At 49.3% G+C, this 27,973-nt stretch overlaps 1 protein-coding gene across 1 annotated transcript; it reads left to right on the top strand.

The window, feature by feature from the left end:
* The first annotated feature begins 36 nt into the window (after positions 1-36).
* LOC132834008 (cobalamin binding intrinsic factor-like) lies at positions 37-27,702 on the top strand. Its single transcript, XM_060852720.1, has 9 exons — positions 37-103; positions 2,844-3,020; positions 6,413-6,562; positions 9,631-9,783; positions 11,648-11,817; positions 14,529-14,715; positions 16,492-16,765; positions 25,515-25,635; positions 27,571-27,702. The coding sequence occupies exons 1-9, from the start codon at positions 37-39 to the stop codon at positions 27,700-27,702; spliced, it is 1,431 nt and encodes a 476-aa protein (XP_060708703.1).
* The last annotated feature ends 271 nt before the right edge of the window (positions 27,703-27,973 follow it).

A 27,973-nucleotide genomic window follows, 5' to 3' on the forward strand; every position in this document is an offset into this window, starting at 1 on the left:
GCAGAGAGTACTGCGATCCAGTGAGTTATGTCAAAAATGTTAGCTGTGAAATGTCTCATTCTCCTTGCCATGATCATCGCTGCAAATCTGTCTGACCAATGTGGTAAGTCCCTTTTAATATTCCTCTGTACACTCCACACCGGAGGAATGGTACAAAAACTGGAACAAGAGACATTAATCATATCTCCTTGTCGGAGGGTCCTGCAGAGGGAGTGCTGCACTGTTGGAGGGTCAGAGCTGAGGGAGTGGGCACCATTGGAGGGTCAGTGCTGAGGGAGTGCTGCACTGTCGGAGGGTCAGAGCTGAGGGAGTGCTGCACTGTCGGAGGGTCAGTGCTGAGGGAGTGGGCACTGTCGGAGGGTCAGAGCTGAGGGAGTGCTGCACTGTCGGACGGTCAGTGCTGAGGGAGTGCCGCACTGTCGGAGGGTCAGTACTGAGGAAGTGCTGCACTTGTCAGGGTCAGTGCTGAGATGTACAATAAACTGATTCCTGCTGTGCCCTCGGGTTGGGTGTGAGATTCTCAGGCATGTTTCTGGTCGGTCATGGAGTTTCTCGCTGCAATCCCAAGTCCACTGCTGTCTGTCCTTCACCTCAGGAACCTGTCAGAGTCCAGCACGAGGACTGGGATCTTGCTGTGCCCCGATTGATTTCCTCAACTCCTCCATCCACATGACTCCAGTTTAAATAAAGCTGTGGATCTGTCCCACTGAATGATGGCCTGTGGTGGTGACAGGCACTATGGAAATGCAAATGTACCCTGCTCATATTCCCTTTGTGTGCTTGTTCTGGATCCTTTTATTCCCTAATTCTGTCCCTCTGACTCTGTGTGTGTGTGTGTGGACTTCTCTCTCAGTGTGTGTGTGTCACCGTCTGTGTGTGTTTGTGCGTGTATCACCGTGTGTGTGTGTCACCGTGTGTGTGCGTGTTTGTGTGTGTGTCTCTCTCTCTCTGCCCGAGTGTCAGAGGGTCAATGCTGAGGTAGCGTCGCACTGTCGGAGGTTCTGTGCTTTGGGAGCGCCGCACTGTCGGAGGGTCAGTGCTGAGGGAGTGGGCACTGTCGGAGGGTCAGTGCTGAGGTACTGCCGCACTGTCGGAGCGTCAGTGCTGAGGGATGCCGCACTGTCAGAGGGTCCGTGCTGAGGGGGTGCTGCACTGTTGGAGGGTCAGTGCTGAACGAGCACCGCACTGTCGGAGGGTCAGTGCTCAGGGAGTGCCGCACTGTCAGAGGGTCCGTGCTGAGGGAGTGCCGCACTGTCGGAGGGTCAGTGCTCAGGGAGTGCCGCACTGTCGGAGGGTCAGTGCTGAGGGAGTGTCGCACTGTCAGAGGGTCAGTGCTGAGGGAGTGCTGCACTGTCGGAGGGTCAGTGCTGAGGGAGTGGGCACTGTCGGAGGGTCAGTGCTCAGGGAGTGCCGCACTTTCGGAGGGTCAGTGCTGAGGGAGTGTCGCACTGTCAGAGGGTCAGTGCTGAGGGAGTGCTGCACTGTCGGAGGGTCAGTGCTGAGGGAGTGGGCACTGTCGGAGGGTCAGTGCTGAGGGTGTGCCGCTGTTGCCCAGCAGATAAATCCTCCTGTGCCATAGTCGCAGTCAGATATGCCCCAGCGAAGGATCCTCCGTGCCCACTCAGGGAAGGCAGGATTTTCCAGCTGAGCCAGGGACGGTCTGCTGTCCCAAATTGCCCCACAAGGAGGTAGTGAACTTGCCTCTTGACCCACTGCAGTCCCTGCATTGAGCAGAGTCCTGTGTCACCCATGACCGGTCCCACACCCTGAAGAGCTGTTTGCGGGATTGATCTCTCAATTTACGATGACGTTTTGGGGTAATCGTTCGGCTTTTAACAAACTGGGGGACCCAGGATGCTGGAGATCTGAAACCGGAGCTGAAAACCGCTGGAGAAGCTCAGCAGGTCTGGCAGCATCTGTGGAGAGAGGTGGAGAAAGCAGAGTTGATGATTTGGGTCCATTCTTGTGGTTATTAATCTCAGCGACAGTCCCACTCAAACATCTCCCTTCCCCCCTCTCCCCCCAACCCCGCACCCATCCCCTTTAAATGACACAGATCTTCCGGAACCAATGTCCTGAAGACGGGGCGATGATAAACTTCATCTTCATTCCCCTTGAATCGGATTGTACAGGCATGAAAATTTTCCTACGTCCACGCAAGACCCTGGAGAGACCCCATTCAGAGCCCAGTGCACAGGGATAACGCAACAACTTGCATTTCGAGTCACAGAGTCAGCCCTACAGCGCGAAAACAGACCCTTCGGCCCATCCAGCCCATGCTGACCCTAATCACCAAATTAAACTAGTCCCACCTGCCTGCTTCTAGCCCATATCCCTCCAAAATTTTCCAATTCATTTACTTATCCAAAAGTCCCTACACTGCTTACTTCCTCAGGAAGTTCATTCCACACACGACCCACCCTCTGTGGAAACACTTTGCCTCATATATATTTTCTCAACCTCTCTCCATTTGACCTAGTATTTAACCACTGGTAAACCATTGCTGGGGAGGTGGAAGCTCTGGGTAGCTGGGATTTGGAGTTGAGGATGGAGAGTGAGGAACTGTCTCCCTAATAATCCTTACGCACTTAAGTGCTGGACGTAACTTGCTGCACTGAACTTCAGATAATTCCCCAAATGCAGAACCTCCTCCCCTCCCTGCAGGTTCCTGAGGCTGAGGTACACATTCCTGGTCTGGAATCCCATCCCGATTTTGGGAAAGATTGATTGGAGTCAGTGTCGGAGCTGACGGGCTGGAATTACAGGGAAGTCTGAAACTTTCTCGGACACTGTGGAAAACTCTTTTTTGTTCTGATGCAGTGATTGATTTTGTCTCTTTCCAGGGACCCCTGTCCCAGACAGGAGTTTGGTGGCTTCCCTCGTCCGGGGAATCCTACCCTCTGCAGGTGATGGTTCTCCCGATCCGAATGTCCTCCTTACTCTCCGTCTCGCCAGGCAACATGACCTGAAAGAGGAGGCGCACCTCCTGAGGGAATTGAAGAGGAATGTGCTCACCAACGGTAGGATCATTGGGTGGAGGAGAGTGAGTGTGTGTGAGAGATGGAGTGTGGAGGAGGGTGAGTGTGCAAGGAAGTGTGAGTCTGAGAGAGAGGTGGAGGAGGGTGAATGTGAGAGAGATTGAGTAAAGAGGCATGTGAGTGAGAGAGTGAGAGAGTGTGTGAATTAGATTAGATTACTTACAGTGTGGAAACAGGCCCTTCGGCCCAACATGTCCACACCAACCCTCCAAAGAGCATCCCACCAAACCCCTTAACTTACCCTTTCACCTCACACTATGGGCAATTTAGCATGGCCAATTCACATAACCTGCACATTTTTGGACCGTGGGCAGAAACTGGAGCATCCGGAGGAAACCCATGCAGACACAAGGAAAATGTGCAAATGCCACAAAGACATTTGCCTGAGGTGGGAATTGAACCAGGGTACCCTGGCACTGTGAGGCAGCAGTGCCAACCACCATGCCACACACTGCGAGAGAGAGCAATGGTGTGCGTATGAGAGAGTGTGTCGAGGTATGAGAGAGTGTAGAGGTGTGATTGTGAGAGAGAGAGAGAGTATGGAGGTGTGTGAGTGTGAGAGAGAGTGAATGTATAAGAGAGAGAGTGTGGAGGTGTGTGAGTGTGAGAGAGAATGACTGTGAAGGTGTGTAAGTGTGAGAGAGAGTGAGTGCATGTGAGAGAGTGTGGAGGTGTGTGAGTGTGAGTGAGTGTGAGTGAGTGTGGAGGTGTGTGAGTGTGAGAGAGAGTGAGTATGAGAGAGAGTGAGTGTTGAGGTTTGTGAGTGTGAGAGAGTATGAAGGTATGTGAGAGAGAGTGAATGTTTGAGAGTGTGAGAAAGATTGTGTGAATGTGCGTGTGAGAGAAAGTGTGTATATGTCTGAGTGAGTGTATGAAGATGTGAGTGTGAGAGAGAGAGAGTTTGTGAAGGTGTGAACATGAAGGTGTTAATGGCTAAGTGTGAGACAGAATTTGAGTATGGGAGAGTGACTGTGAAGGAGTGTGAGTGTGAGAGTAAATATGAAGGTTTGAGTGTCATAGTGTGAATATGGGTGAATGAGTGTGTGTGTGAATGTGGGTGTGCAAGAGAATGTGTAAACATGTGAGTGTAAGAATATGCGAAAGTGTGAATGTGGTGCAGTGTGTGCGTGAATGTGTATGCAAGATAGAGTGTGTGAAAGTGTGAGTGTGAGATAGACTGTGTGAACATGTGAGTGTGAGAGAATCTAGGAATATCGGTGTGTGAGATGGAGTGTGAGGATAGGAGTGTGTGAGGGAGAGTGTGTGACTGAGAGGCAAAGAATGTGTTACATTTGAATATGTGTGAGATATAATATTGTGTACATTCATGAGTGTTCCTGTGTTTGTGCATATTTGAGAGTGAGTGAGTGTATATATATGTGTCTGAGAGAGTGTGTGAGTATGTGTGTATATTTGTGTGTGTGTGAGAGAGAGAGAGTTTGTTAGCGTATCTGTATATGTGTGTGGAGTGTGTGTGAATGCTTGTATGTATTTGATTATGAGGGTATGACTAATATTAGTGAGTGTGTACAGCTGTGTGTGAGAGAGTGTAAGTGTGTGCATGTTTGTGTGTGATGGGCCAATAGATGTGTAAGAGTATGCGTGCATGGGGTGAGTGTGTGTGTGTGTGTGTGTGTGAATAAATATATGAGTACAAAATGGCAAGTGCAAGATTGTGAGTGTGCGCATATCTGTGTATGTGATTGAATGTGTAAACATGTGTGTGTAAATGTAAGCATGTACATAAATATGTGTGTGTGCATACGTATGTATAGATGAGTGAGTGAGTGAGTGTGTGAAAATGAATGTGCAAATGTGAGTGAGAACGTGTGTAAATGTGTGAGCATGAGGGCATATGTGTGTGCAAGTGTGTAAATGTGAGTGTGAATATATGTGTGAAAGTGAGTGCATAAATGCGAGTGACTGCATCTGCAAATATATGAGTGTGGGAGTGTGCAAATGTGTGACAGTGAACATGGATGTGAGTGAGTTTATAAATATGTGCGTCTGTGTGGGCACATAAGCAAGTGTGAGTGAGCGCGTGTGAATGTACAAATGTGAATGAGTGTGGGTGTATAAGTGTGTGCATGTATGTGTGTGAGAGTGTACATGTGAGTGAGGGTGTGTTTCTGTAAATTGCATGCGGGTCAATGTATGCTTCCAGTTTTCAATTCAATATCTCTGAAGAGGAAACTCAGTGAATTTTGGGATGGCCTTCCTCATGAGTGCTACCACTTTCAGGACAGCCAGATCTAGCTCCCTCAGTTCCTCTGCCCCATTTGGAGTCTTATTTTCTAAGGCAGAGATGGTGAAATGCAAACTATACCATTCAGCCCATCACCCAAACCGGCTTTGAGATCTCGCCTATGATGCCAGCTCTTTCCCAAATCAATGCTGTTACTGTCATATCTCTTCCTGTTTGTTGCTGCAAATTTCAGCCAAAAATTGGCACAGCTCCTTTTGAAGGATGTTATGAAGCTGAAGGCATGCACTGTACCTTTAAGAGAACGTTGAGTTGATGCTGTTTTTCACAGAGACCTTACAAACACCTGTCATATGACTCGCTAGCAGTTCAGAGTGTACTGCAAAATTGAAAATATGTAACATTTGATTGTGAAACAGATACCTGAGTTGATTGCTGTTTTGAATTTATCCAATCAGTATAAATTATGCCCCAGGATACTAAAACCCAATCTAGTTTGAATTTATGCTTTGCCAGCATTGAACCAATGAGATGATCCGATGTTGGGGGGAATAAAAGAGGCAGGCAATTTGAAGTTTGACAGAGAGTGACTGTCATCAAGAGACAGCATCATTCAAACACTCTCTATCAAAGGTACCTTTCTCACATGAAACACCTTTGTAGTAAAAGACAGAAGATGTCCCAGGGAGATCTACAGCCAGAGGAAGACAGACACCGAAGATGCTGTGTGGTTTTGAAATTCAGTTGATATAATTTTAATAAGTGTTTTATTGGAACAGTACATTGTCTTGAAGTTGGAGACAGATAATAAGCAGTAAGAGAAAGGGGGAGCTTATAGTTGTTATTTAATGTTCACTTTTAGAGATAAAGAATAAGTTGATATTATTTTCTTTAAATAGTGGAATTTGGGAAGTTCTCTGTCACTCATATTTTAATAGATTATGAGGCTTTTCTGTGTTTGGTTTTAATTAACAGAAGGGTATACCATCGTGTTGTAACAAAGGCAATAATTAGCTCTACCTTCCCCTCATTCTTTAGCTATCCATACACACTGCATGAAAAGTCGTCCCCCCTTCTCTTTCTCTTGTGAAAGACAATGTACCTCACACTTTCCAAAGGTGTAGCACACTGGTTATATGAGCATCTGCACATTTCTCCGCTTCTGAAACAGGCTCGGAATTATCTACTGGGACTATCGCCCTGCATACAATGGCTCTACTGGCCTCGTGTGATGACCCTCTGAACGTCATGGTGGAAGATCAGCAGATGAACCTGGTGGCCTTACTGATGGATAAACTGAAGACAGACATCGATGGCACTGGTGTGATACCAAATGGGATTTTGCTCAGTACTGCCAATCGAGAGTGGAAAGAGGTGGAGGAGGGGTGATGGGAAGGCTGGGGGATTTGGGGGATGTGGGGGAGTGTCAGGGAAGCACACAGTAAGACCCTTGAGGAGATCAAAGCTGGTCAGAAAAACGTCATTGGGCGGGAAAGCAGCAAAGATTATGAGTGGGAAAGGGAGGCAAGTAGCTAAATTGTGCACACATCAGGACAAATGCAAGAGTGCCAAATCTTCAATCAGCATAGCATTTATACACCTCAGGAATAAAGGTTGCTGAGTACTTGGTGACTCAACTCTGAATATGAGAGCCAAAGACTTAAAGAAAACAACAGGGAGCCATTCAATGTCCCCCACCTCAAAGTTCCAGGGTCTCAGACCTGGGCATATTCCTTTTGTTTGCAGATCATTCCATAGCTGAACATCTGTCACTGGCAGGAATTGGCCAGCTGATAGCAATAACATCCTGGTCTCTAGCACAATTGGGATTATTGAGCACAATCGTTTGCTGTTTTTAAGGTCACATAAACACAGCACCCATTGTATTCAGTCATCCTGCTGGGGAAAGATGTCTACAGTTTGAAAGGGCAGAAGTCAATGGTGTTTCAGGAAGAGGCAGAAGTTGCTGAACAATCCTGTGTGTGCTCATGGCTAGATTAACAACCAACTCAAACTAACCCGTCAGGCTCATCAGATGTGGCTTGTTGAAGCTTTGAGAAGCAGGGTCTGTGAGGGCTCTTCAGTAAGAGTATTAGACCCTTCCTCAAATCAGGAGAGTATTAGACCCTTCCTCAAATCAGGAGTGTATTAAACCCTTCCTCAAATCAGGAGAGTATTAGACCCTTCCTCCAATCAGGAGAGTATTAGACACTTCCTCAAATCAGGAGAGTATTAGACCCTTCCTCAAATGAGGAGAGTATTAGACCCTTCCTCAAATGAGGAGAGTATTAGACCCTTCCTCAAATCAGGAGAGTATTAGACCCTTCCTCAAATGAGGAGAGTATTAGACCCTTCCTCAAATCAGGAGTGTATTAGACCCTTCCTCAAATGAGGAGAGTATTAGACCCTTCCTCAAATGCGGAGAGTAGACCCTTCCTCAGATCTGGAGACTGAGATCCTTCCTCAGGTCAGGAAACAAAAACTGTGCTTGAGGGTTTGCGATATGATCTCATGATTATAACTGAACCACATGGTTCTTACTTCCAAATTCAGGATCTCTCTTGCAATAAAGCTCAGTCCTCCCTTGGCCTTCCTGATTAAGTGCTGTACCTGTACGGTCATCACGTGGTGTCCCAGATCCCTCCGCGTTTCACACTTGAACATTTACCTTTCGGATCGGCCCACTTCTTCCCTTGTCATATATCCACTCACTCGCCCGATCTTTGCAAATCCCCTGAACAACATTGTTTCTCACCCATCTTTGTGGAACCTGCTGGTTTAGCCAGTCTGCCTTCACTCCCAACATCAAAGCTGTTGACATAAACTGTAAAATGTTGAGTTCCCAACATAGATCCCCATTTGTTACTAGCTGCGGCTCAGGTAATCTATCGAAGCTTTCTGCTTTCTGCCAACCAGCCAATTTTCTATAAATGCCAATAGATTACCCTCGCACCAGGCACGTTAAACTTTTGATCGGGTCATACACCACGGAAACAGACCCTTCAGCTCAACCAGTCCCTGCTAACCGTGTTCCCAAACTAACCCAGTCCCCCCTGCCTGCTCCTGGCCCATCTCCCTCCAACCCTTCCCTGTCCATGTCCTTATCCAAATCCCTTTTAAACGTTGTAACTGTCCCCACATCCCCCACTTCCTCAGGAAGGTCATTCCACACACGGACCACCCTCTGTGGAAAACAGTTGCCCCTCATGTCTTTTTTAAATCTCTCTCCTCTCACCTTAAACATGTGCCCCCCTGGTCTTCAAATACCCCCCCCCCCCACCCTGGGGAAAGAGACACCTGCCATTCACCTTAATCATGCCCCTCATGATTTTAAAAACGTTAATGAGGTCACGCCTCAGCCTCCTACGCTCCAGGGAAAACAGTCCCAGCCTATTCAGCCTTTCTTTATAACTCCAACCCTCCCATTCCTGGCAACGTCCTGGGAAATCTCTCCGGAACCCTCTCCAGTTTAATAATATCCTTCCTGTAACAGGGAGACCAGAACTGGACACAGTATTCCAGAAGGGACCTCCCCAATGTCCTGTACAACCCCAACATGACGTCCCCAACTCCTACACTCAAAGGGCTGAGCAATGAAACCCCTTCATAACCCCCCTGTCTGTATGTGACACAAACTCCAACGGGATTATGTCCCTGAACCCCTAGATCCTTCTGTTCTACAACATTCGCTGTTGTTCTTTGTATTCTGACCTACTGTCTGAATCTCCCTCGCCTTTATATAATTCTACACAATTTACCTCCTTGAATGTCACCCAGTGAGTGTCTCCATCGATCTGTCACTTTGCCTGGTTTTCCCAGTTCCCTTCAGCCAGGTCAGATTTTGAGCCGTCACAGTTGCTCTTAATTACCCCCCTCCACCGAGATCTCTGCATTGCTCCCCCCATCCCAGCCTCTTCAACACCCCCCACCAATTCCCACCGCTCCCTCACTGACGGCTGTGCCTTTAACTTGCTGGGGGTGGTGGGGGAGGGGGGAGGTGTCTGAACTCCTTAAATCTCCTGCAATCGTCCCTTCAATTCAATATCTGACTGACCTGTTGCCCTCCTGTCCCTCAAATCTCCTCATGGAGGGCAAGTTCGGTATTTTTTGTTTGATAATAACTCCATGCTTCATTTTTAAGTTGAGGGACTGAAATGCAAAACAGTTCTTGGCTTTGGAGGCCAAGGCATTGAGCGCCTTTAAGACCGAGATGGGTAGGTACAGGGATCGAGGGTTGCAGGGAGAAGGCAGAAGAGTGGTGCTAAGAAACATATCAACCACCATCCAATAGCAGAGCGCTCTCAATGGGCCAGTTCTACTCTTATGTCTAACGGGCTGATGGTGCTGTTGTCATCTTCTCTGTCACAATGAACTATGTTTTCTCATCAGTATATGGAGACCCTCTCACACATTACTACCAGATTAGCCTGGCCGTCCTAGCTCTTTGTAAAAGCTCAACGTGTTTACCTTGTCAAACCATCGAGATGATTTTCTGCTCGGCTGCTCACCGTTCCATCCAGGAAGAATTCACCTACTCGACCGGTGAGTTGAAGAAGAGTTTTCAATTCTAGCCCCATCCATCTTCAGTTATTTCCTCAATAACCTTCCCTCCATCTGAAGGTCAGAATTGGGAATGTTCGCTGATGGTTGCATAACGTTCAGCAACTCCTTAGACACTGAAGCAGTCTGTGCTCAAATACAACAAGATCTGAGTGATGTCCAGGCTTGGGCTGACAAGTAGAAAAAAACATTCAAGCCACACAAATGCCAGGTTACGATCATCACCAGTGAGAGAGAATCTAACCATTGCCCCTTGACATTAAATGGTGCTACCATCACTGAATTCCCCCACTGTCAACCTTCTGGAGGTTACCATTGAGATAGAATCTAATCATTGCCACTTGACACTCAATGTTGTTATCATCGCTGAATGCCCGACTATCAACATTGTGGGGGTTACCATTGAGAAAGAGTCAAGCCATGTTTAATTGGCATTCAATGGTGTTACCATCACTGAATTCCCCACTATCAGCAATCCAAGGGGTTATCATTGAGAAAGAATCTAGCCATTGCCCCTTAACATTCAACAGTGTTACCATCACTGAATTCCCCACTATCAGCAACCCAGGGATTACCACTGAGATAGAATCTAACCATTGACCTTTGACATGCAATGGTGTCACCATCACTGAATTCCCCAATACCAACAGCCTGGGGGTTGTCATTGATTAAGAATCTAATCACCATCCCTTGACATTCGATAGTGGCACTATGACTGGATCCCCGCCCCCCACAACTATCAATTACCATTACAAAAGAGTCTGACCACCTCCCCTTGTTAGTCAGTGGTGTTACCATCGCTGATTCCCTCCCTACCAACATCCTGGGGGTTACCATTGACCAGAAGCTGAACTGGTCCAGCCATATAAAGGTACAGTTCCTACAGCCTCACTTCCAGATTAGATAGTGATGACAGAAGGGAAGTTTAACCTGAAGGTCTCCACATCTCAGGTAAGGTTGAGAAGGAAAGAGCTCTGCTGGTGTTGGGATTGAAGCCCTGCTACTGGCAACACATGTCAATCTCCAACCAACTGAGCTAGCTGACTCCCAGCCTTATACATACCATGTCTGAGGTAGAGGGATTATTGATCAGTCGGGTAGGCAAGGCTTACAGGGCAAAGGCAGGAAGTTGGAGCTGAGGATGATCAGACCAGCCATGATCTCTCTGAATGGCAGAGTGGGCTCAATGGGCTCAATGGCCTCCTGCCTATGTTATATGGTAAGCTGATGGAAAGAGAAGGGGGTAGAAGGATTCATTGATGGGGAAAAGGGAGGGAAAGGTGGGGAACAGGAACGACTGCAGTCCTCATGAACTGGGCTGACCACCAAAAGGGTATGGAGACTGGAATATGCATTGTTCCAAATGTGGTGTACCCGAGGGGAATGGAGCGTGGAATAGTTCACAGTGCTCCGAGTGTGGGTCTAACTGAGGGATACGGAGATTGGAACTGTGCACGGTGCTCCGAGTGTGGGTCTAACTGAGGGATACGGAGATTGGAACTGTGCACAGTGCTCCGAGTGTGGGTCTAACTGAGGGATACAGAGACTGAAACTGTGCACGGTGCTCTGAGTGTGGGGTTAACTGAGGGATACGGAGACTGGAACTGCGCACGGTGCTCCGAGTGTGGGGCTAACTGAGGGATATGGAGACTGGAACTGTGCACAGTGCTCCGAGTGTGGGGCTAACTGAGGGATATGGAGACTGGAACTGTGCACGGTGCTCCGAGTGTGGGTCTGACTGAGGGATACAGAGACTGGAACTGTGCATGGTGCTCCGAGTGCGTACTAAGCAGGTTTGCTACATGAGGTGCAGTTGGTGTAACTGTGATGTTTGGTTGCTTTCTAGAGATCCTGTCCATAGCCGCTCTGGCCTTGCGGTGCATGAGCATTGAGAATTGTGAATGTCAGATGGAGAGCGTGATGTCAGCCCTGGGGAATGTGGTGGAGCGTATCCTGTCTCACATTCAGAGTGATGGGACGACTGGGGATGTCGGCAGCACTGGACTCGCTATCCAGGTCACTGCCCATCGGCTGATCCAGCCTTGGCAGCCCCGCTCGCCCAGTTACCGCTGTCTATCTACCGCTATGGATGATCTACCTGAACCAGCAATACCAGCTCTGAGATACAAAGCAGGGTTATTCTGTTTTGGATTGGGAAGATGGGCTACCACAGGGTTCGCCGACGGTGTCTCAGCTATTGTCAATGGGAGCAAGAAATGCGATGCATTCTGAGTTTGCAAATGTTACAAAGTGAGGTGGGATAGTAAGATGTGGGAGGAGCAAATTACCTTCCAGAGGGATGCCTACGGGCAGAGTGGGTAGGACATAGAGCAAGAACATGGAGAGGTGGACGTTTCTCAAGAACAGAAAGACAGGTCAAAGAGATGGGAGCTCCGACTGCTGAAGCTTACCAGCCATTGCTGGGCAGGGCAGACTGCTCTATGTTTTTATTCAATCACAGAGGGTGGGGCATTGCTGGTTGGGCTCAGTATTTATCACCCCATCCCCAGTTGCCCCCTCCCTCCTTGAGAAGGTGGGGTTGATCTGCCTCCTTGACCCGCTGCAGTCCATGTGCTGTAGGGCAGACCCACAATATCCCTGAGGGAGGTAATCCCAGGATTCTGACCCAGGAAGGAACGGCCGATATATTTCCAAGTCAGGATGGTGAGGGGCTCGGAGGGGAATTTCAAGGATTTTGCCCCAGGATTTTGACAGAGGTGATGTTAGGACGCTTTGTTCCTGCTGAGCAGGCTTTGGTCTGCAATCGTGTTGGGAAAATCAGATACAGAGCAGCGAAGATGATTACAATTAGTTCCTGGAGTAAAAAGCTTACCCCAGACAGGTGATTCAGGAGAATGCGAGCCCATATTTTTTGGTGTTTGGAAGAATGAGAGGTATACAATTCTTAAGAACCTTTGTCGGGGTCGTTGAGAGTCATCGAGATGTACAGCAAAGAAACAGGCCCTTCGCCCAACTCATCATGCTAGCTCGTCCTAACCCAATCTAGTCCCATTTGCCAGCATCTGGCTCATATCCCTTGAAACCCTTCGTATTCATCCAGATGCCTTTTAAATGTTGTCATTGTACCAGCCTCCACCACTTCCTCTGGCAGCTCATTCCAGACATGCACCACCCTCTGAGTAAAAAGATTGTCCCTCAGGTCCTGGTAAATCTTCCACCTTAAACCTATGCCCCTCTAGTTCTGGACTTCCTCACCCCAGTGAAAAGACCTTGTCTATTTACCCTATCCATGCCCCTCATGATTTTATAAGCCTCTATAAGGTCACCCCTCAGGCTCCAATGCTCCAGAGAAAACAGCCCCAGCCTGTTCAATCTCTCCCTGTAGCTCAAATCTCCAACCCTGGCAGCACCCTTTTCAGTCTTTTCTGAACCCTTTCAAGTTTCACAACATCCCTCCTGTCGCAGGGAGACCAGAATTGCAAACAATATTCCAACAGTGGCCTAATCAATGTCTTGTACAGCCGCAACATGACCTCCTGTACTCAATACTCTGACCAATGAAGGAAAGCATACTACATGTCTTCTTCACTATCCTATCTACCCAAGACTCCACTTTCATGGAACTATGAACCTGCACTCCAAGGTCTCTCTACTCAGCAACACTCCCTAAGACTTTACCATTAAATGTATAAGTCCTCTCCTGGTTTGTCTTTCCAAAATGCCACACCTCACATTTATCTAAATTAATCTCCATCTGCTATTCCTCGGCCCATTGGTCCATCTGATCAAGATCCTGTTGTGCTCTGAGGTCACCTTTTTCCCACCATCTTTCCGATCCTCAGATGTCGAACCTGGAAACAGATGAGAGATTTTTGTGGAACGGACATTGTCAAAATGTTCTCCCTCCCAGACCTCCATGGATATTCCATAACTGGATTGATTGAGGACTAGAGACTGAGAGACCAGAAGAGAATCAAGGATGAGGTAGTGGGTGTGTAGGTGAGACAGAGGATCAGCCCATGGTCTTGCTGGACAGAGGTACCGGCTTGATGGGCTGAATGGCTGAAACAGCTTCTGTTCCATCGAGTGCCAGGAATTCCCAAGACCATCGCTCCAATCCCTACCACTTGGGTATCCTCCAAATCCCGTTCAGCTGCCTGAGACCCTGAGCTCAGGAATTCTCTCTATACCTCTCCATCTCTCTCTCTTTCTCTAACTTCCCATCTCTCTTTCTCTGTCACTCCATCTCTCTCACACACACACACACGCATACACACACACACTCCTTCTTGCCATCTCTCTTCTCTGTCACTCACTCCAGGTCTCTCTCTCTCTCTCCGTCTCTTTCTCTCTCTTTCTCTCTCTGTCTGTCTCTCTCGCTCTCTCCCATCTCTCTCCCTTTCTCTCTGTCTCTCCAGCTCTCTCTTTTTCTGTCTTTCTCTCTCCATCTGTCTCTATCTCTCCCTCTGCCAATCTCTCTCTTTCCATCTTTCTCTCTCTCTCTCCATCCGTCTCCCTCTCTCACTCTCTCTCTCTCCATCTCTGTCTGTCTGTCCCTCTCTCTGTCTCTCTCTCCCCATCTTTAAGATGCTCCCTAAAACAAACCAACTTCTTCAAAACCGGGTTGTCTGGTGACCAGACCTCCTGACGGACCAGAGACTCTGCCTGATTTGCGTGGAGCACCCTGTAATGTTAAGGGGTGCTACATGAATGCAGGTTGATGTTTGTGCTGAAGTGATCAGCTGACTCTCTGTTCTGTCTGTCAGGCACTGAGTGCAAATCCTGAACTGGTTCCTCTCGGATCCTGGGACTGTCAGCTGTCTATGGAAGGGCTCCTGGAGGGAATCTACAATGGAACTTTCGACAATCCCCAAATCCTTTCCCTTGTGGTTCCAGCCTTGGAAAACCGAACCTTCCTGGACGTCGACAGATTGAACTGTTCCATGGACATTGGTTAGTGACTGAATTCCAAGATCTGGGAAAAGGGAATTTCTCTAACCTTCTCCCCTCTCTGTTGGTCTCTCTCTCCCCCTCCCATTGTCTGTCTGCATCTCTCTCACACACAATTAGATTAGATTCCCTACAGTGTAGGAACAGGCCCTTCGGCCGAACACATCCACACCGACCCTCTGAAGAGTAACCCACCCAGAGCCATTTCCCTCTAACTAACGCACCTAACCTATGGGCAATTCACCTGATCTGCACATCTTTTGTGACTGTGAGAGGAAACCAGAACACCTGGAGAAAACCCCGCACAGATATGGGGAGGGTGTGCAAATTCCACAGTCAGCCAAGCCTGGAATTGAACCTGGGACCCTGGCATTGCAAGGCAGCCATGCTAGCCACTGGGCTCTCACTGTCTCTATCGCACAGCATCTCTGACTCTCTCTCTTTGTATCTCTATTACTATCTTGCTGTTTTTGTCTGTCTGTCTCTCTCTCTCTCTCTCTCTCTGTCTCTCACTATCTCCCTCTTTCTGTGTGTCTGTTGGCATCTCACACATTGTCCCTACTTCTGTCTCTCTCTGTCTCTATGTCTGCTGCTCTGTCTGTCTGTCTGTATCTCTTAGTCTCTCTCTCTCTCTCTCCTTCACTGTCTGTCTGCCTGTCTCTCTGTTTCTCTGACTCTGTCTGTCTGTCTGTTTGTCTCTCTGTTTGTCTCTGTCTCTGTCACAACTCTCTGGCTTTACCTATATCTCACTCTGTCTCTGTCATGCTCTGTCTGCCACTCTCTGACTCTCTATCTCTCTCTCTGTTGCTCTTTCTCTCTGACTCTCTCTATTCTGCCCCTCTCTCTACCTTACTCTCAGTTTTTGGCTCTCTCACTGCCTCTTGTTTCCCTCTGCCTCTCTTTTACTCTTTTTCCCTCTCTCTCAATCTCTCCCTCACTCACCATCTTGCTTCAATTCTGTCTCTCTCAGTTTCCTCCTTCTCCCTCCCTCTCTCACCTCTCCTTTCTCTCTCTCTCTCTCTCTTTCTCTCTCTCAGTCTGTGCTTCTCTCTGTCTCACTCATTCTCATTCGTTCTGTCTTGGTCTGTTTGTCTGTCTCTCTCCCTCTCTCTCTCTCCCTCCCCCTTCTCTCTCACTCTCTTTCTCTCTCTGCTCTGACTCTTCTCCTTTCTCTGTCTTTCTCTGTCTCCCCTCTCTCTGTCTGTCTGTCTCGCTCCAAGTCTGTCTTTCTCAATCTGTGTTTTTCTCTCTCTTTCCCATTTTATCTCTCTCAGACATTCTTCCTCTCTTTTTCTCTCTCACACAATTTGTTTCCCTCAGTTGGTGTCTCTTGCCCTCTCCATCTCTCTCTCTTTCCAATTCTGTCTCTCGCAGCCCATCTCACTTCTCACTCTCTCCCTTTCAGTCTCTCTTTCCTATTCTATTTCCCTCAGTCTCTCTGCTTCTCCCTCTCTTTTTCCCGGTCTGTCTCAGTCTGTCTCTCTTTCTCTCTCTGTCTCTCTGCTTCTCCCTTCCTCTCATTCTGTCTGTCTCTCAGTCTGTCTGTCTATCTCTCTCTCTCTGCCCCCCTCCCCACCCCATTCTGTCTGTCTCTCTTTCTCTATCTCCCCTTCCCATTTGGTCTCTCTCGCTCTCTCTCTCCCCCTCTCTCTCTCGCTCTCTCTCTCCCCCTCCCATTCTGTCTCTCTCAGTCTGTGTTATTCTCTCTTTCTCGTTCCGCACCTTCCTCTCTCACTGAAGACTGAGTTGATGATGACTTGATGTATTGACCTTTTGCAGATGATCTGCCCGTCATAACTCGTGGGGGACCCATCATGATTGACCCTGCAGATGCCACACGGACTTCCACCCACTCCTCCCCCATCCTGGCCCCCCACCTATCAGGAAGCAGCCCCATGAGCTCCTCCCCTGCTCGCCTCATCAGGGTCAATTACACCGTCATGGAGGCCGTATTCAACAAATTCACCCATTCGCTGGTGCTGACAGTGCCTCTGGGATCATCCGTGTTGGATGTAATGATGGAGGCACATTATCTGTCACCAGCCATCTTCAGGTAGGCCCAAACAGTAACCAGGGCAACAGACAGACAGACAGGTAGACCTGAATGGTAACCATGGTAACAGATAGGCAGGCCAGCCATCTTCAGGTAGGCCTGAACAGTAACCATGGTAACAGATAGGTAGGCCGGCCATCTTCAGGTAGGCCTGAACAGTAACCATGGTAACAGATAGGTAGGCCAGTTATCTTCAGGCAGGCCCAAGTGGTAACCATGGTAACAGACGGGCAGGCCAACCATTTCCACATCGGCCAGAATGGTAACCAGGGCAATATAGGAAGGCAGCCATCTTCAGGTAGGTCCAAACGATAACCAGGGCAACAGACAGGAGGGGGATAGGCTCCTGTCAGTGTCAATCATCAGGTCGAATAAATCCACTCACTTTTGGGGCAACATTTATTACCCATTGATAATCACCCAGGAACCATGCAAGAGTTGGCCACTGGAGTCAGATGTCAACCAGACTGGGTAAAGACGGTAGATTTCCCTCCCGAAAGGACATTAGTGAACCAGATGGGTTTCTTACAACAATCACAATAGCTGTCCACGCTGCTGATATGTAATTCCGTAAGGATTCCACTGAATTCAGATACCACATTCTGACATGCCAGTAAATCACTAATATTTGGGGAATTCCCACAAGGCGGGAACAGTGCCCAATCCCTCAGCACTGACCCTCCAACAGTGAAGCACTCCCTCAGCACTGACCCGCAACAGTGAGGCATTCCCGAAGCACTCTACTTCCGACAGTGCGGTACTCACTCAGCAGTGATTCTCTGACAGTGCAGCAATCCCTCAGCACTGACCCTCCGACAGTGCAGCACTCCCTCAGCACTGACCCTCCGACAGGGCAGCACTCCCTCAGCACTGACCCACCAACAGTGTGGCACTCCCTCAGCACTGACTCTCCGACAGTGCGGCACTCCCTCAGCACTGACCCTCCGACAGTGCGGCACTCCCTCAGCACTGACCCTCCTACAATGTGGCACTCCCTCAGCACTGACCCTCCGACAGTGATGCACTCCCTCAGCACTGACCCTCTGACAGTGCCAAGACCCTCAGCACTGACCCTCCGACAGTGCCCACACCCTCAGCACTGACCCTCCGACACTGCCCACTCCCTCAGCACTGACCCTCCGATAGTGCCCACTCCCTCAGCACTGACCCTCTGACAGTGCCCACTCCCTCAGTACTGACCCTCCGACAGTGCTCATTCCCTCAGCACTGACCCTCTGACAGTGCCCACTCCCTCAGAAAAACCTCCAACAGTGCCCACTCCCTCAGCACTGACCCTCCGACAGCGCCCGCTTCATCCTCACTGACCCTCCGACAGTGCGGCACTCCCTCAGCACTGACTCTCCGACAGAGCAGCACTCCCTCAGCACTGACCCTCCGACAGTGCCCACTCCCTCAGCACTGACCCTCTGACAGTGCCCACTCCCTCAGCACTGACCCTCCGATAGTGCCCACTCCCTCAGCACTGACCCTCTGACAGTGCCCACTCCCTCAGCACTGACCATCCGACAGTGCTCATTCCCTCAGCACTGACCCTCTGACAGTGCCCACTCCCTCAGCACTGACCCACCGACAGTGCCCACTCCCTCAGCACTGACCCTCCGACAGCACCCGCTTCATCCTCACTGACCCTCCGACAGTGCGGCACTTCCTCAGCACTTACCCTCCGACAGTGCTCATTCCCTCAGCACTGACCCTCTGACAGTGCCCACTCCCTCAGCACTGACCCTCTGACAGTGCCCACTCCCTCAGCACTGACACTCCGATAGTGCCCACTCCCTCAGAAATGAGCCTCCGACAGTGCCTACTCCCTTAGCACTGACCCTCCGATTGTGCCCACTCCCTCAGCACTGACCCTCCGACAGTGTGGCACTCCCTCAGCACTGACCCTCTGACAGTGCAGCGCTCCCTCAGCACTTGCCCTCCGACAGTGCAGCACTCCCTCAGCACTGACCCTCTGACAGTGCCCACTCCCTCAGCACTGACCCTCTGACAGTGCCCACTCCCTCAGCACTGACCCTCTGACAGTGCCCCCTCCCTCAGCACTGACCCTCCGATAGTGCCCACTCCCTCAGCACTGAACCTCCGACAGTGCCCACTCCCTCAGCACTGACCCTCCGACAGTGCCCACTCCCTCAGCACTGACCCTCCGACAGTGCCCGCTTCATCCTCACTGACCCTGGGAGTGGAATGTGATTTCCTGAGTGTGTGGTTGAGCCCACCTTGTCTGATATATTGGGAACGGATCCATCAGCTGAGGAACATCGCAGCTTTGGTGAGGTTTATGAGCGTGCAACGTAACTGGGGGTGCAGGCTGTGAGGTGGGTTGATATTAACGTGCTGGCATCTGCTTTTTGCTCAGTTTTCAATCTGTTGAAACCCCTGATGGTTTTATCATCAAGACGATAAGCGGTGTAACTGCAGACCTGTTCCAGACTGAGTGGTTCTTTGTCACTGGACGTCATGAGTCAATTAAACGTGGGTATATTTCAAAACAGAATTGTTTTCAGCGCGATTTATTTTCTGGAGATACATCATTGTCCCCCTGTAATGAACCTCCCTGTTCAGCTTGCACCCTTCCATTAGCGCCCTTCCTGTGATAATCACAGCAGTGATAAAGGAGGGCTGAGTGTCAGTATCTGACACAGAACATAGAACATAGAACATAGAAAAATACAGCGCAGTACAGGCCCTTCGGCCCTCAGTGTTGCGCCGACCGAATCCTACCTAACCTACACTAGCCCAATAACTTCCAAATGCCTATCCAATGCCCGCTTAAATGACCATAAGGAGGGAGAGTTCACCACTGCTACTGGCAGGGCATTCCATGAACTCACAACCCGCTGTGTAAAGAATCTACCCCTAATATCTGTCCGATACCTTCCACCCCTTAATTTAAAGCTGTGTCCCCTTGTAACAGCTGACTCCATTAGCGGTAAAAGGTTCTCAGTGTCTACCCTATCTAAACCCCTAATCATCTTGTACACCTCTATCAAATCTCCCCTAAACCTTCTTTTCTCCAATGAGAACAGCCCCAAGTGCCTCAGTCTTTCCTCATACGATTTTCCTACCATACCAGGCAACATCCTGGTAAACCTGCTCTGCACTCGTTCCAATGCCTCCACATCCTTCCTATAGTATGGCAACCAAAACTGCACACAATACTCCAGATGAGGCCGCACCAGAGTCTTATACAGTTGCAACATGACCTCAGGACTCCAGAACTCAATTCCTCTGCCAATAAAGCCCAGTACACCATATGCCTTCCTCACAGCACTATTTACCTGGGTGGCAACTTTCAGAGATCTGTGTACATGGACACCAAGATCCCTCTGCTCATCCACACTACCAAGTAGCCTACCATTAGCCCAGTAATCCATCTTCTTGTTACTCCTACCAAAGTGAATGACTTCACACTTAGCTACATTGAATTCCATTTGCCACATTTCTGCCCAGCTCTGCAACTTATCTATATCCCGCTGTAACCTACCACATCCTTCCTCACTGTCCACAACTCCACCGACTTTAGTGTCATCCGCAAACTTACTCACCCAGCTTTCAAGCCCCTCCTCTAGATCATTTATAAAGATAACAAAAAGCAATGGTCCCAAAACAGATCCTTGAGGTACACCGCTAGTAACTGCACTCCAAGATGAACCTATACCATCAACTACTACCCTCTGTCTCCTTCCAGCCAGCCAATTTCTAATCCAAACCTCTAATGCACCCTCAATGCCATACCTCCGTAGTTTTTGCATTAGCCTACCATGGGGAACCTTATCGAACGCCTTACTAAAGTCCATGTACACAACATCTACTGCTTTACCCTCGTCCACCTCCTTAGTCACCTGCTCAAAGAACTCAATAAGGTTTGTGAGGCACGACCTGCCCTTCACAAAACCATGCTGACTATCCTTGATCACGTTATTCCTCTCCAGATGTTCATAAATCTTATCCCTTACAATTCTCTCTAAGACTTTGCCCACCACAGAAGTCAGACTCACTGGCCTATAGTTACTCGGGCTATCCCTACTCCCCTTCTTGAACAAGGGGACCACATTCGCCATCCTCCAGTCTTCTGGTACTATTCCCGTTGGCAATGACAACATAAAAATCCAGGCCAATGGCTCTGCTATCTCCTCCCTAGCTTCCCAGAGGATCCTAGGATAAATGCCATCAGGCCCAGGAGACTTATCTATTTTCATCCTTTCCAGTATTCCCAAAACCTCTTCCCTACATACTTCAATGCCATCCATTCTAATCACTTGTGACTCAATATTCACACCAGCAACAGTGTCCTGTTCCTGAGTGAATACTGACGAAAAGTATTGATTCAGTGTCTCTCCAATCTCCTCCGCCTCCACGCACAACTTCCCACTGCTATCCTTGACTGGACCGATACCTACCCTAGTCATCCTTTTATTCCTGACATACCTATAGAAAGCCTTTGGGTTTTCCCTAATCCTACCAGCTAAGGACTTTTCATGTCCCCTTCTTGCTGCTCTTAGCTCTCTCTTTAGATCCTTCCTGGCTACCTTATAACTCTCAATCGCCCCAACTGAACCTTCACGCCTCATCTTTACATATGCCGCCTTCTTCCCTTTCACAAGGGATTCCAATTCCTTATTAAACCACGGCTCCCTCACAAGACCCTTAACTCCATGCCTGACTGGTACATACTTATCAAGGACACTCAGTAGCTGTTCCTTGAACAATCTCCACATATCATTAGTATTCTTCTCTTGAAGCCTGTTTTTCCAATCCACACATCCTAAGTCATGCCTCACCGCATCATAATTTCCCTGCCCCCAGTTATAACTCTTGCCCTGCAGTGCACACTTATCCCTCTCCATCACTAAAGTAAAAGTCACCGAGTTGTGGTCACTGTCCCCGAAGTGCTCACCTACCTCCAAGTCTACCTCAACATGGTAGAGTCCTTCCCCTTCACGCATTAGCAGAGGTGGTGAACATCACCGGTGGGAATTAGCCCATCGGCCAATCTGAGTGGTTGAGGTCAGGGAGATGGGATTACGAATGGAGGGGCAAGATGCAGGGGGGATGAGAGATCAGAAAGATGGGTGAAAGGTGGAGGAGGCAAGGACCAATACTAAATAGTGAGCGTACGGGTGCAGCAAGCAGTCAGAAAGCTGTTGGACCTCATTGGAGGAGAGATTGAGTGCAGGAGTAAGTCTTACTGGGTCCTCCTGGGAATATTGCATGCAGTTTTGGTCTCCTTACTGCGGGAAGGAAACACATGCCGCAGAGGGAGTCCTGCGAATGTTCACCGGCCCAACTCCCGAGCGTGGCTGGTTTGTTGTACGGGCAGAGATTGCGTTGAGTGGACCCGAGATCCCGGAGTTTGGAAGAACAAGGGGATACCTGAATGCCAACAGGGCTGGAGGTCGGGTGGTTGGGAGGTTTTGGGACAAGGTTGGGGGGCGGGGTGGAGGGTCTAGGCCTCAGGATACACGGTAGACAGTTTCGGACTGAAGGAGCCACCCTGAGGAACTGCCCACCGGAGGAGGCTGTGGAGGTCAAGTTACTCACTCGATTCAAGAGAGAAATTACATGAATCTAAACATTGTCAAGGCTAAAGGGAGGGGGTGGGGTGGGGGGAAATGAGGGGGGAGGGGTTGGGGCGGTGAGGTGGTAGAGAGAGAGCTGGAGGAGAACAACGTAATAGGGGATCTGCTGTGGTCATGTTGAAGAGCAGATAGTGCACCATTGACTAAATGCTCTATCTGTGCCTCTGTTGTCTATGTGTCTGAGAGGATCACGTTTTACATAGAGAGCCATAAAAGGGTGGGGGTGGGGGTGTTGGAGAGGGTGTGAAGTGAATCTGTACTGAGATTAAGCTGCAAATTCAGAGTCTCTGTGACAGATGTAGAGTCAGGGTGAATTAAACCATGAATATGACCAAGGGAGTAAGGCAGTGGTATAACTGTGATGAGAGGAGCCATGTGATCAAGACTCTGCTGGGAGATCGGAGTCACTTCAACAGCAATGTGACACAGACTCTGCTGGAAGGTCAGAGCTGGAGATGGCCCAGGCAGTGGTACCTGAACCTGAATCTTTATCTGCACAGTGTCCTGAGGCACTTTATGAACAACTTGTGCAGTCTGGGCTCATCTGAAGAGATGAGACCACACTGCAACAGAGACTTTGGAATCTGCCATGGTTATTTAGAGAGACTAAATCAATTTCAACCTCAAGCTAATCAAAAACCAGCAATACAAAGTAAATATTTGTACCCACATACTCCAGACATATGTTGGGGTGGGTAGGTGGGTGGGTGGGGGTGTGCTGCTTCAAAGCCAACGTCCCGCTGCGGAATTCTCAACAGAAAGCTCTCCTGTTCAGAGAGAGAGCACAGCAATGAATCTAAAATCTTCCAAATCATTCTTTTCATCCTAGAGAGGTCTCTGGCTGAAATCACAAACGCATTTTGAGACTCTGGCTGAGTCACAGAACCATGCATCATGGAAACTGACCCTTCAGCCCAACTCATTCATTTTGACCAGGTTTCCCTGTGTTTTGCCCATATCCCGCTAAACCCTTCCCATTCATACACCCATCCAGATGCCTTTTAAATGCTCTAATTGTATATTTGGCAGCTCATTCCATACACCCACCACCCTCTGTGTGAAAAGGTTGCCACCCACCCCACCCCAGGTCTCTTTTATATCCTTCCCCTCTGACCCTAAACCCATGCACATCTAGTTCTGGACTCCCCCACCCTAGGGAAAAGACCTTGCCTATTTACCCTTGCCTATTTACCCTATTAAACCTATGTCCCTCTAGTTCCCTCACCCCAGGGAAAATACATTGCCTATTTACCCTATCAGTGCCCCTCATGATTTTATAAACCTCTATAAGGTCACCCCTCAGCCTCCAACGCTCCAGGGAAAACAGCCCCAGCCTGTTCAGACTCTCCCTGTAGCTCAAACCCTCCAACCCTGGCAACATCCTTGTAAATCTTTTCTGAGCCCTTTCAAGTTTCACAACATCTTCCTGTAGCAGGGAGACCAGGATTGAACGCGGTATTCCAAAAGTGACTGCACAAAGCCTTTCACTGTGCCTCGGTACACGTGACAATAAATTCAATCCAATTCAATCTCCTGCACAGGGGGAACATGAACTCCCATCTCTGAGCTAATGTTCTCCCTTCTATTGATTTTGGGACCAGGTATTGAAGACTACCAGCCGTCTGACGGGGAGACTATTTTCGCGATATACACTCTGAGAATGTTCCCAAGGGATTGACCTACTCATTGAGACACCTGGAAAAGACAAGAGGGGAAGACATTAATGTCATCATCAGTGAATCTATCTATAAAACTCGTTCTCTGTAATTTTTCAAGCTGATTTTAAATCACGTTCTAGAGATAATCTGCGACACAGAGGTTTCACCATTAATGATATCATGTTCAATAGGTTTTCACATTATATTGAATTAAATGGTAACACAGAAAAATAGCAGTTAACTAAGTTTCAGATTTTCCTCAGACTGATAGATACCTGCGAAACTATGACTTCCAGAGCTGGGAGGACCATTGGATGGGGAGTGCAGATTCAGCACGAACCCACCGACAGCTCGATGCTCCCTCAGCACGGACCCACAGACAATGAGGCCATCCTTCAGCACTGACCCTCCGACAGTGCGGCACTCCCTCAACACTGACCCTCAAACAGTGCGGCCCTCCCTCAGCACTGACTCTCCGACAGTGCGGCACTCCCGCAGCACTGACCCTCCAACAATGCGGCGCTCCCTCAGCACTGACCCTCCGACAGTGCGGGACTCCCTCAACACTGACCCTCCGACAGTGCGGCACGATGAGACAATTTCCTTGAGCGAATCCAACCGAACCTGCGAGATTTAGGTGTGAGACTGAGGTCTACGATGTTCAACTCGAGTAACCCCGGTTTCTAGTCCAAGCGGCTTCTTTGGAACCAATACCATTCACCCGCAACCACCGGCTGTAGGAGTCGCGCTCCTGTTGGCCTGATAGCTGCTGCTGCTGCTTTTGTCAAGTTGAGCTTTTCCTGCAATTTCTGTTTTTGTCACTTAGAGCGTTCAGTTGAAATCCAAAAACTTCTTTCTTCTGCAGGCAAAGAACGGGGCGGTGTGTGTTCACCGATTTAAGCTTGAGATCGCTGACCTCAGTCACTCCAAGCGACCGAATGACCATTCCCAATTATGTCTCCCGGTGATTCTCTGATATCACAGAAGCATAGGATCCCTCCCGTTGGGAAACAGTTTGGACTTGTTGGGCTGAAGGGCCTGTTTCCACACTGTCGCCAATCTAATATATTCTTATCTCGTCAACACCGACCTGCAGAGAGCAATCTACCCAGACCCGTTCCGCACACTGCATCGTTCTACATTGAATGCTGACCGATCCACCGGGCCCGCACAATCGCCGTACACAACGGGACATGAAGCATGGCCAATCCTGCAGAAGCTACACATCTTTGTAAACGGAGCAGCCGGAACAAACCTACGCACACACGGGAAGAATGTTCAAACTGTACAGACTGTGACACGAGGGTCGATTGGAACCTGCGTCCCAAGCGCTTTGAGTCAGCCAGTGTTAACTAATCAGCCACTAGCGCAGGGCTCGCTCACGCCCGGCTCCATAGCTCCGCGGTTAGAGCACTGGTCTTGTAAACCAGGGGTCGTGAGCTCAAATCTCACTGGGGCCACTCAGTCTCGTTGGCAATTCCCACGCAGACCGGTTAAGATCGCACGCCTGTTGAAATTGCTCCTCGCCAGTTTCTCATCCAAGCGGCTCCTTTGGGTGCACGAGCGGTCACCCGCAGCCAACCCCTGTACGAGTCGTGCTCCTCAATTGGTCTGTTTGTTTCTGCTGCGGCTTTTGACAAGTGCTTGGAAATTGATGTCTGAAACGCCAGGGTCATTACCCTGAAGTAAAACACATCTCTCGCCTCTCGTCTCAGACCTGTTGAGCTTTTCCTGCAACTTCTGTTTTTGTCACTTACAGCGTTCAGTTGAAATCCAAAAATTTCTTTCTTCTGCAGGCAAAGAACAGGACTGTGTGTGTTCACCGATTTCAGTTTGAGATCGCTGACCTCAGTCACTCCAAGCGACCGAATGACCATTCCCAATCATGTCTCCCGGTGATTCTCAGCTATCACAGAAGCATAGAATCCCTCCAGTTTGGAAACAGGCCATTCCGCCCAACTAGCCGCTCAGTGGTTCGCACTGCTGCCTCACAGCACTAGGGACGCAGTCACGATTCCAGCTTTAGGGGACTGTCTGTGTCGAGTTTGCACACTCGCCCAGAGTCTGCGTGGGTTTGCTCCGGTTTCCTCGCAAGTCGTGTGAATTGGCCATTTTAAATTGCCCCTAGTCGTAGGTACATTATTCAGAGAGAAACGGGTCTGGGTGGGTTGATGTGGACTTGTTGGGCTGAAGGGCCTGTTTCCACACTGTCGCCAATCTAATTTATTCTAATCTCGTCAACACCGACCTGCAGAGAGCAATCTACCCAGACCCATTCCGCACACTGCATCGTTGTACATTGAATGCTGACTAATCCATCGAGCCCGCACAATCACCGTACACAATGGGACAATGAAGCATGGCCAATCCCGCAGAAGCTGCACATCTCTGTAACCGGAGCAGCCGGAGCAAACCCACGCGCGCACGGGGAGAGAGAGTGTTCAAACTGTCCAGACGGTGACGCGAGGGCTGTTACCCAATCAGCCAAAGGTTCCCGACGGCTGCTCGCCCGGCTCCATAGCTCAGCGGTTAGAGCACTGGTCTCGTAAACCAGAGGGCGTGAGTTCAAATCTCACTGGGGCCTCATCGCATTTATCCAGGTTGCCAGGCCAGCCCGCCGTCAGTTTCAGTGTTTGCTATGCGACTGCCGAGTATCATGTTCGATTCTCGAATCGCCTCGCTCAACGCCTCTTTATAGTCCAACCGGCTTCATCGGAAGCGCGAGCGTTCACCCCAACCACCCGAGGAACGAGTCGCGCTCCTGAATAACCCTGTTGGGCTGATAGCTGCTCGTTTTGTCAAGTTGAGCTTTTCCTGCAATTTCTGTTTTTGTCACTTAGAGCGTTCAGTTGAAATCCAAAAACTTCTTTCTTCTGCAGGCAAAGAACGGGGCGGTGTGTGTTCACCGATTTAAGTTTGAGATCGCTGACCTCAGTCACTCCAAGCGACCGAATGACCATTCCCAATTATGTCTCCCGGTGATTCTCTGATATCACAGAAGCATAGGATCCCTCCCGTTGGGAAACAGTTTGGACTTGTTGGGCTGAAGGGCCTGTTTCCACACTGTCGCCAATCTAATATATTCTTATCTCGTCAACACCGACCTGCAGAGAACAATCTACCCAGACGAGTTCCGCACACTGCATCGTTCTACATTGAATGCTGACCGATCCACCGGGCCCGCACAATCGCCGTACACAACGGGACATGAAGCATGGCCAATCCTGCAGAAGCTACACATCTTTGTAAACGGAGCAGCCGGAACAAACCTACGCACACACGGGAAGAATGTTCAAACTGTACAGACTGTGACACGAGGGTCGATTGGAACCTGCGTCCCAAGCGCTTTGAGTCAGCCAGTGTTAACTAATCAGCCACTAGCGCAGGACTCGCTCACGCCTGGCTCCATAGCTCAGCGGTTAGAGCACTGGTCTTGTAAACCAGGGGTCGTGAGTTCAAATCTCACTGGGGCATCACAGTCTCGTTGGCCATTCCCTCGGAGACCGGTTAAGATCGCACGCCTGTTGAAATTGCTCCTCGCCAGTTTCTCATCCAAGCGGCTTCTTTGGGTGCACGAGCGGTCACCCGCGGCCAACGGCTGTACGAGTCGTGCTCCTCAATTGGTCTGTTTGTTGCTGCTGCGGCTTTTGACAAGTGCTTGGGAATTGATGTCTGAAACGCCAGCGTCATTACCCTGAAGTCAAACACATCTCTCGCCTCTCGTCTCAGACCTGTTGAGCTTTTCCTGCAACTTCTGTTTTTGTCACTTACAGCGTTCAGTTGAAATCCAAAAACTTCTTTCTTCTGCAGGCAAAGAACAGGACTGTGTGTGTTCACCGATTTCAGTTTGAGATCGCTGACCTCAGTCACTCCAAGCGACCGAATGACCATTCCCAATCATGTCTCCCGGTGATTCTCAGCTATCACAGAAGCATAGAATCCCTCCA

This window comes from Hemiscyllium ocellatum, chromosome 38, assembly GCF_020745735.1.
Source record: "Hemiscyllium ocellatum isolate sHemOce1 chromosome 38, sHemOce1.pat.X.cur, whole genome shotgun sequence".
NCBI classification, from domain to species: domain Eukaryota; kingdom Metazoa; phylum Chordata; class Chondrichthyes; order Orectolobiformes; family Hemiscylliidae; genus Hemiscyllium; species Hemiscyllium ocellatum.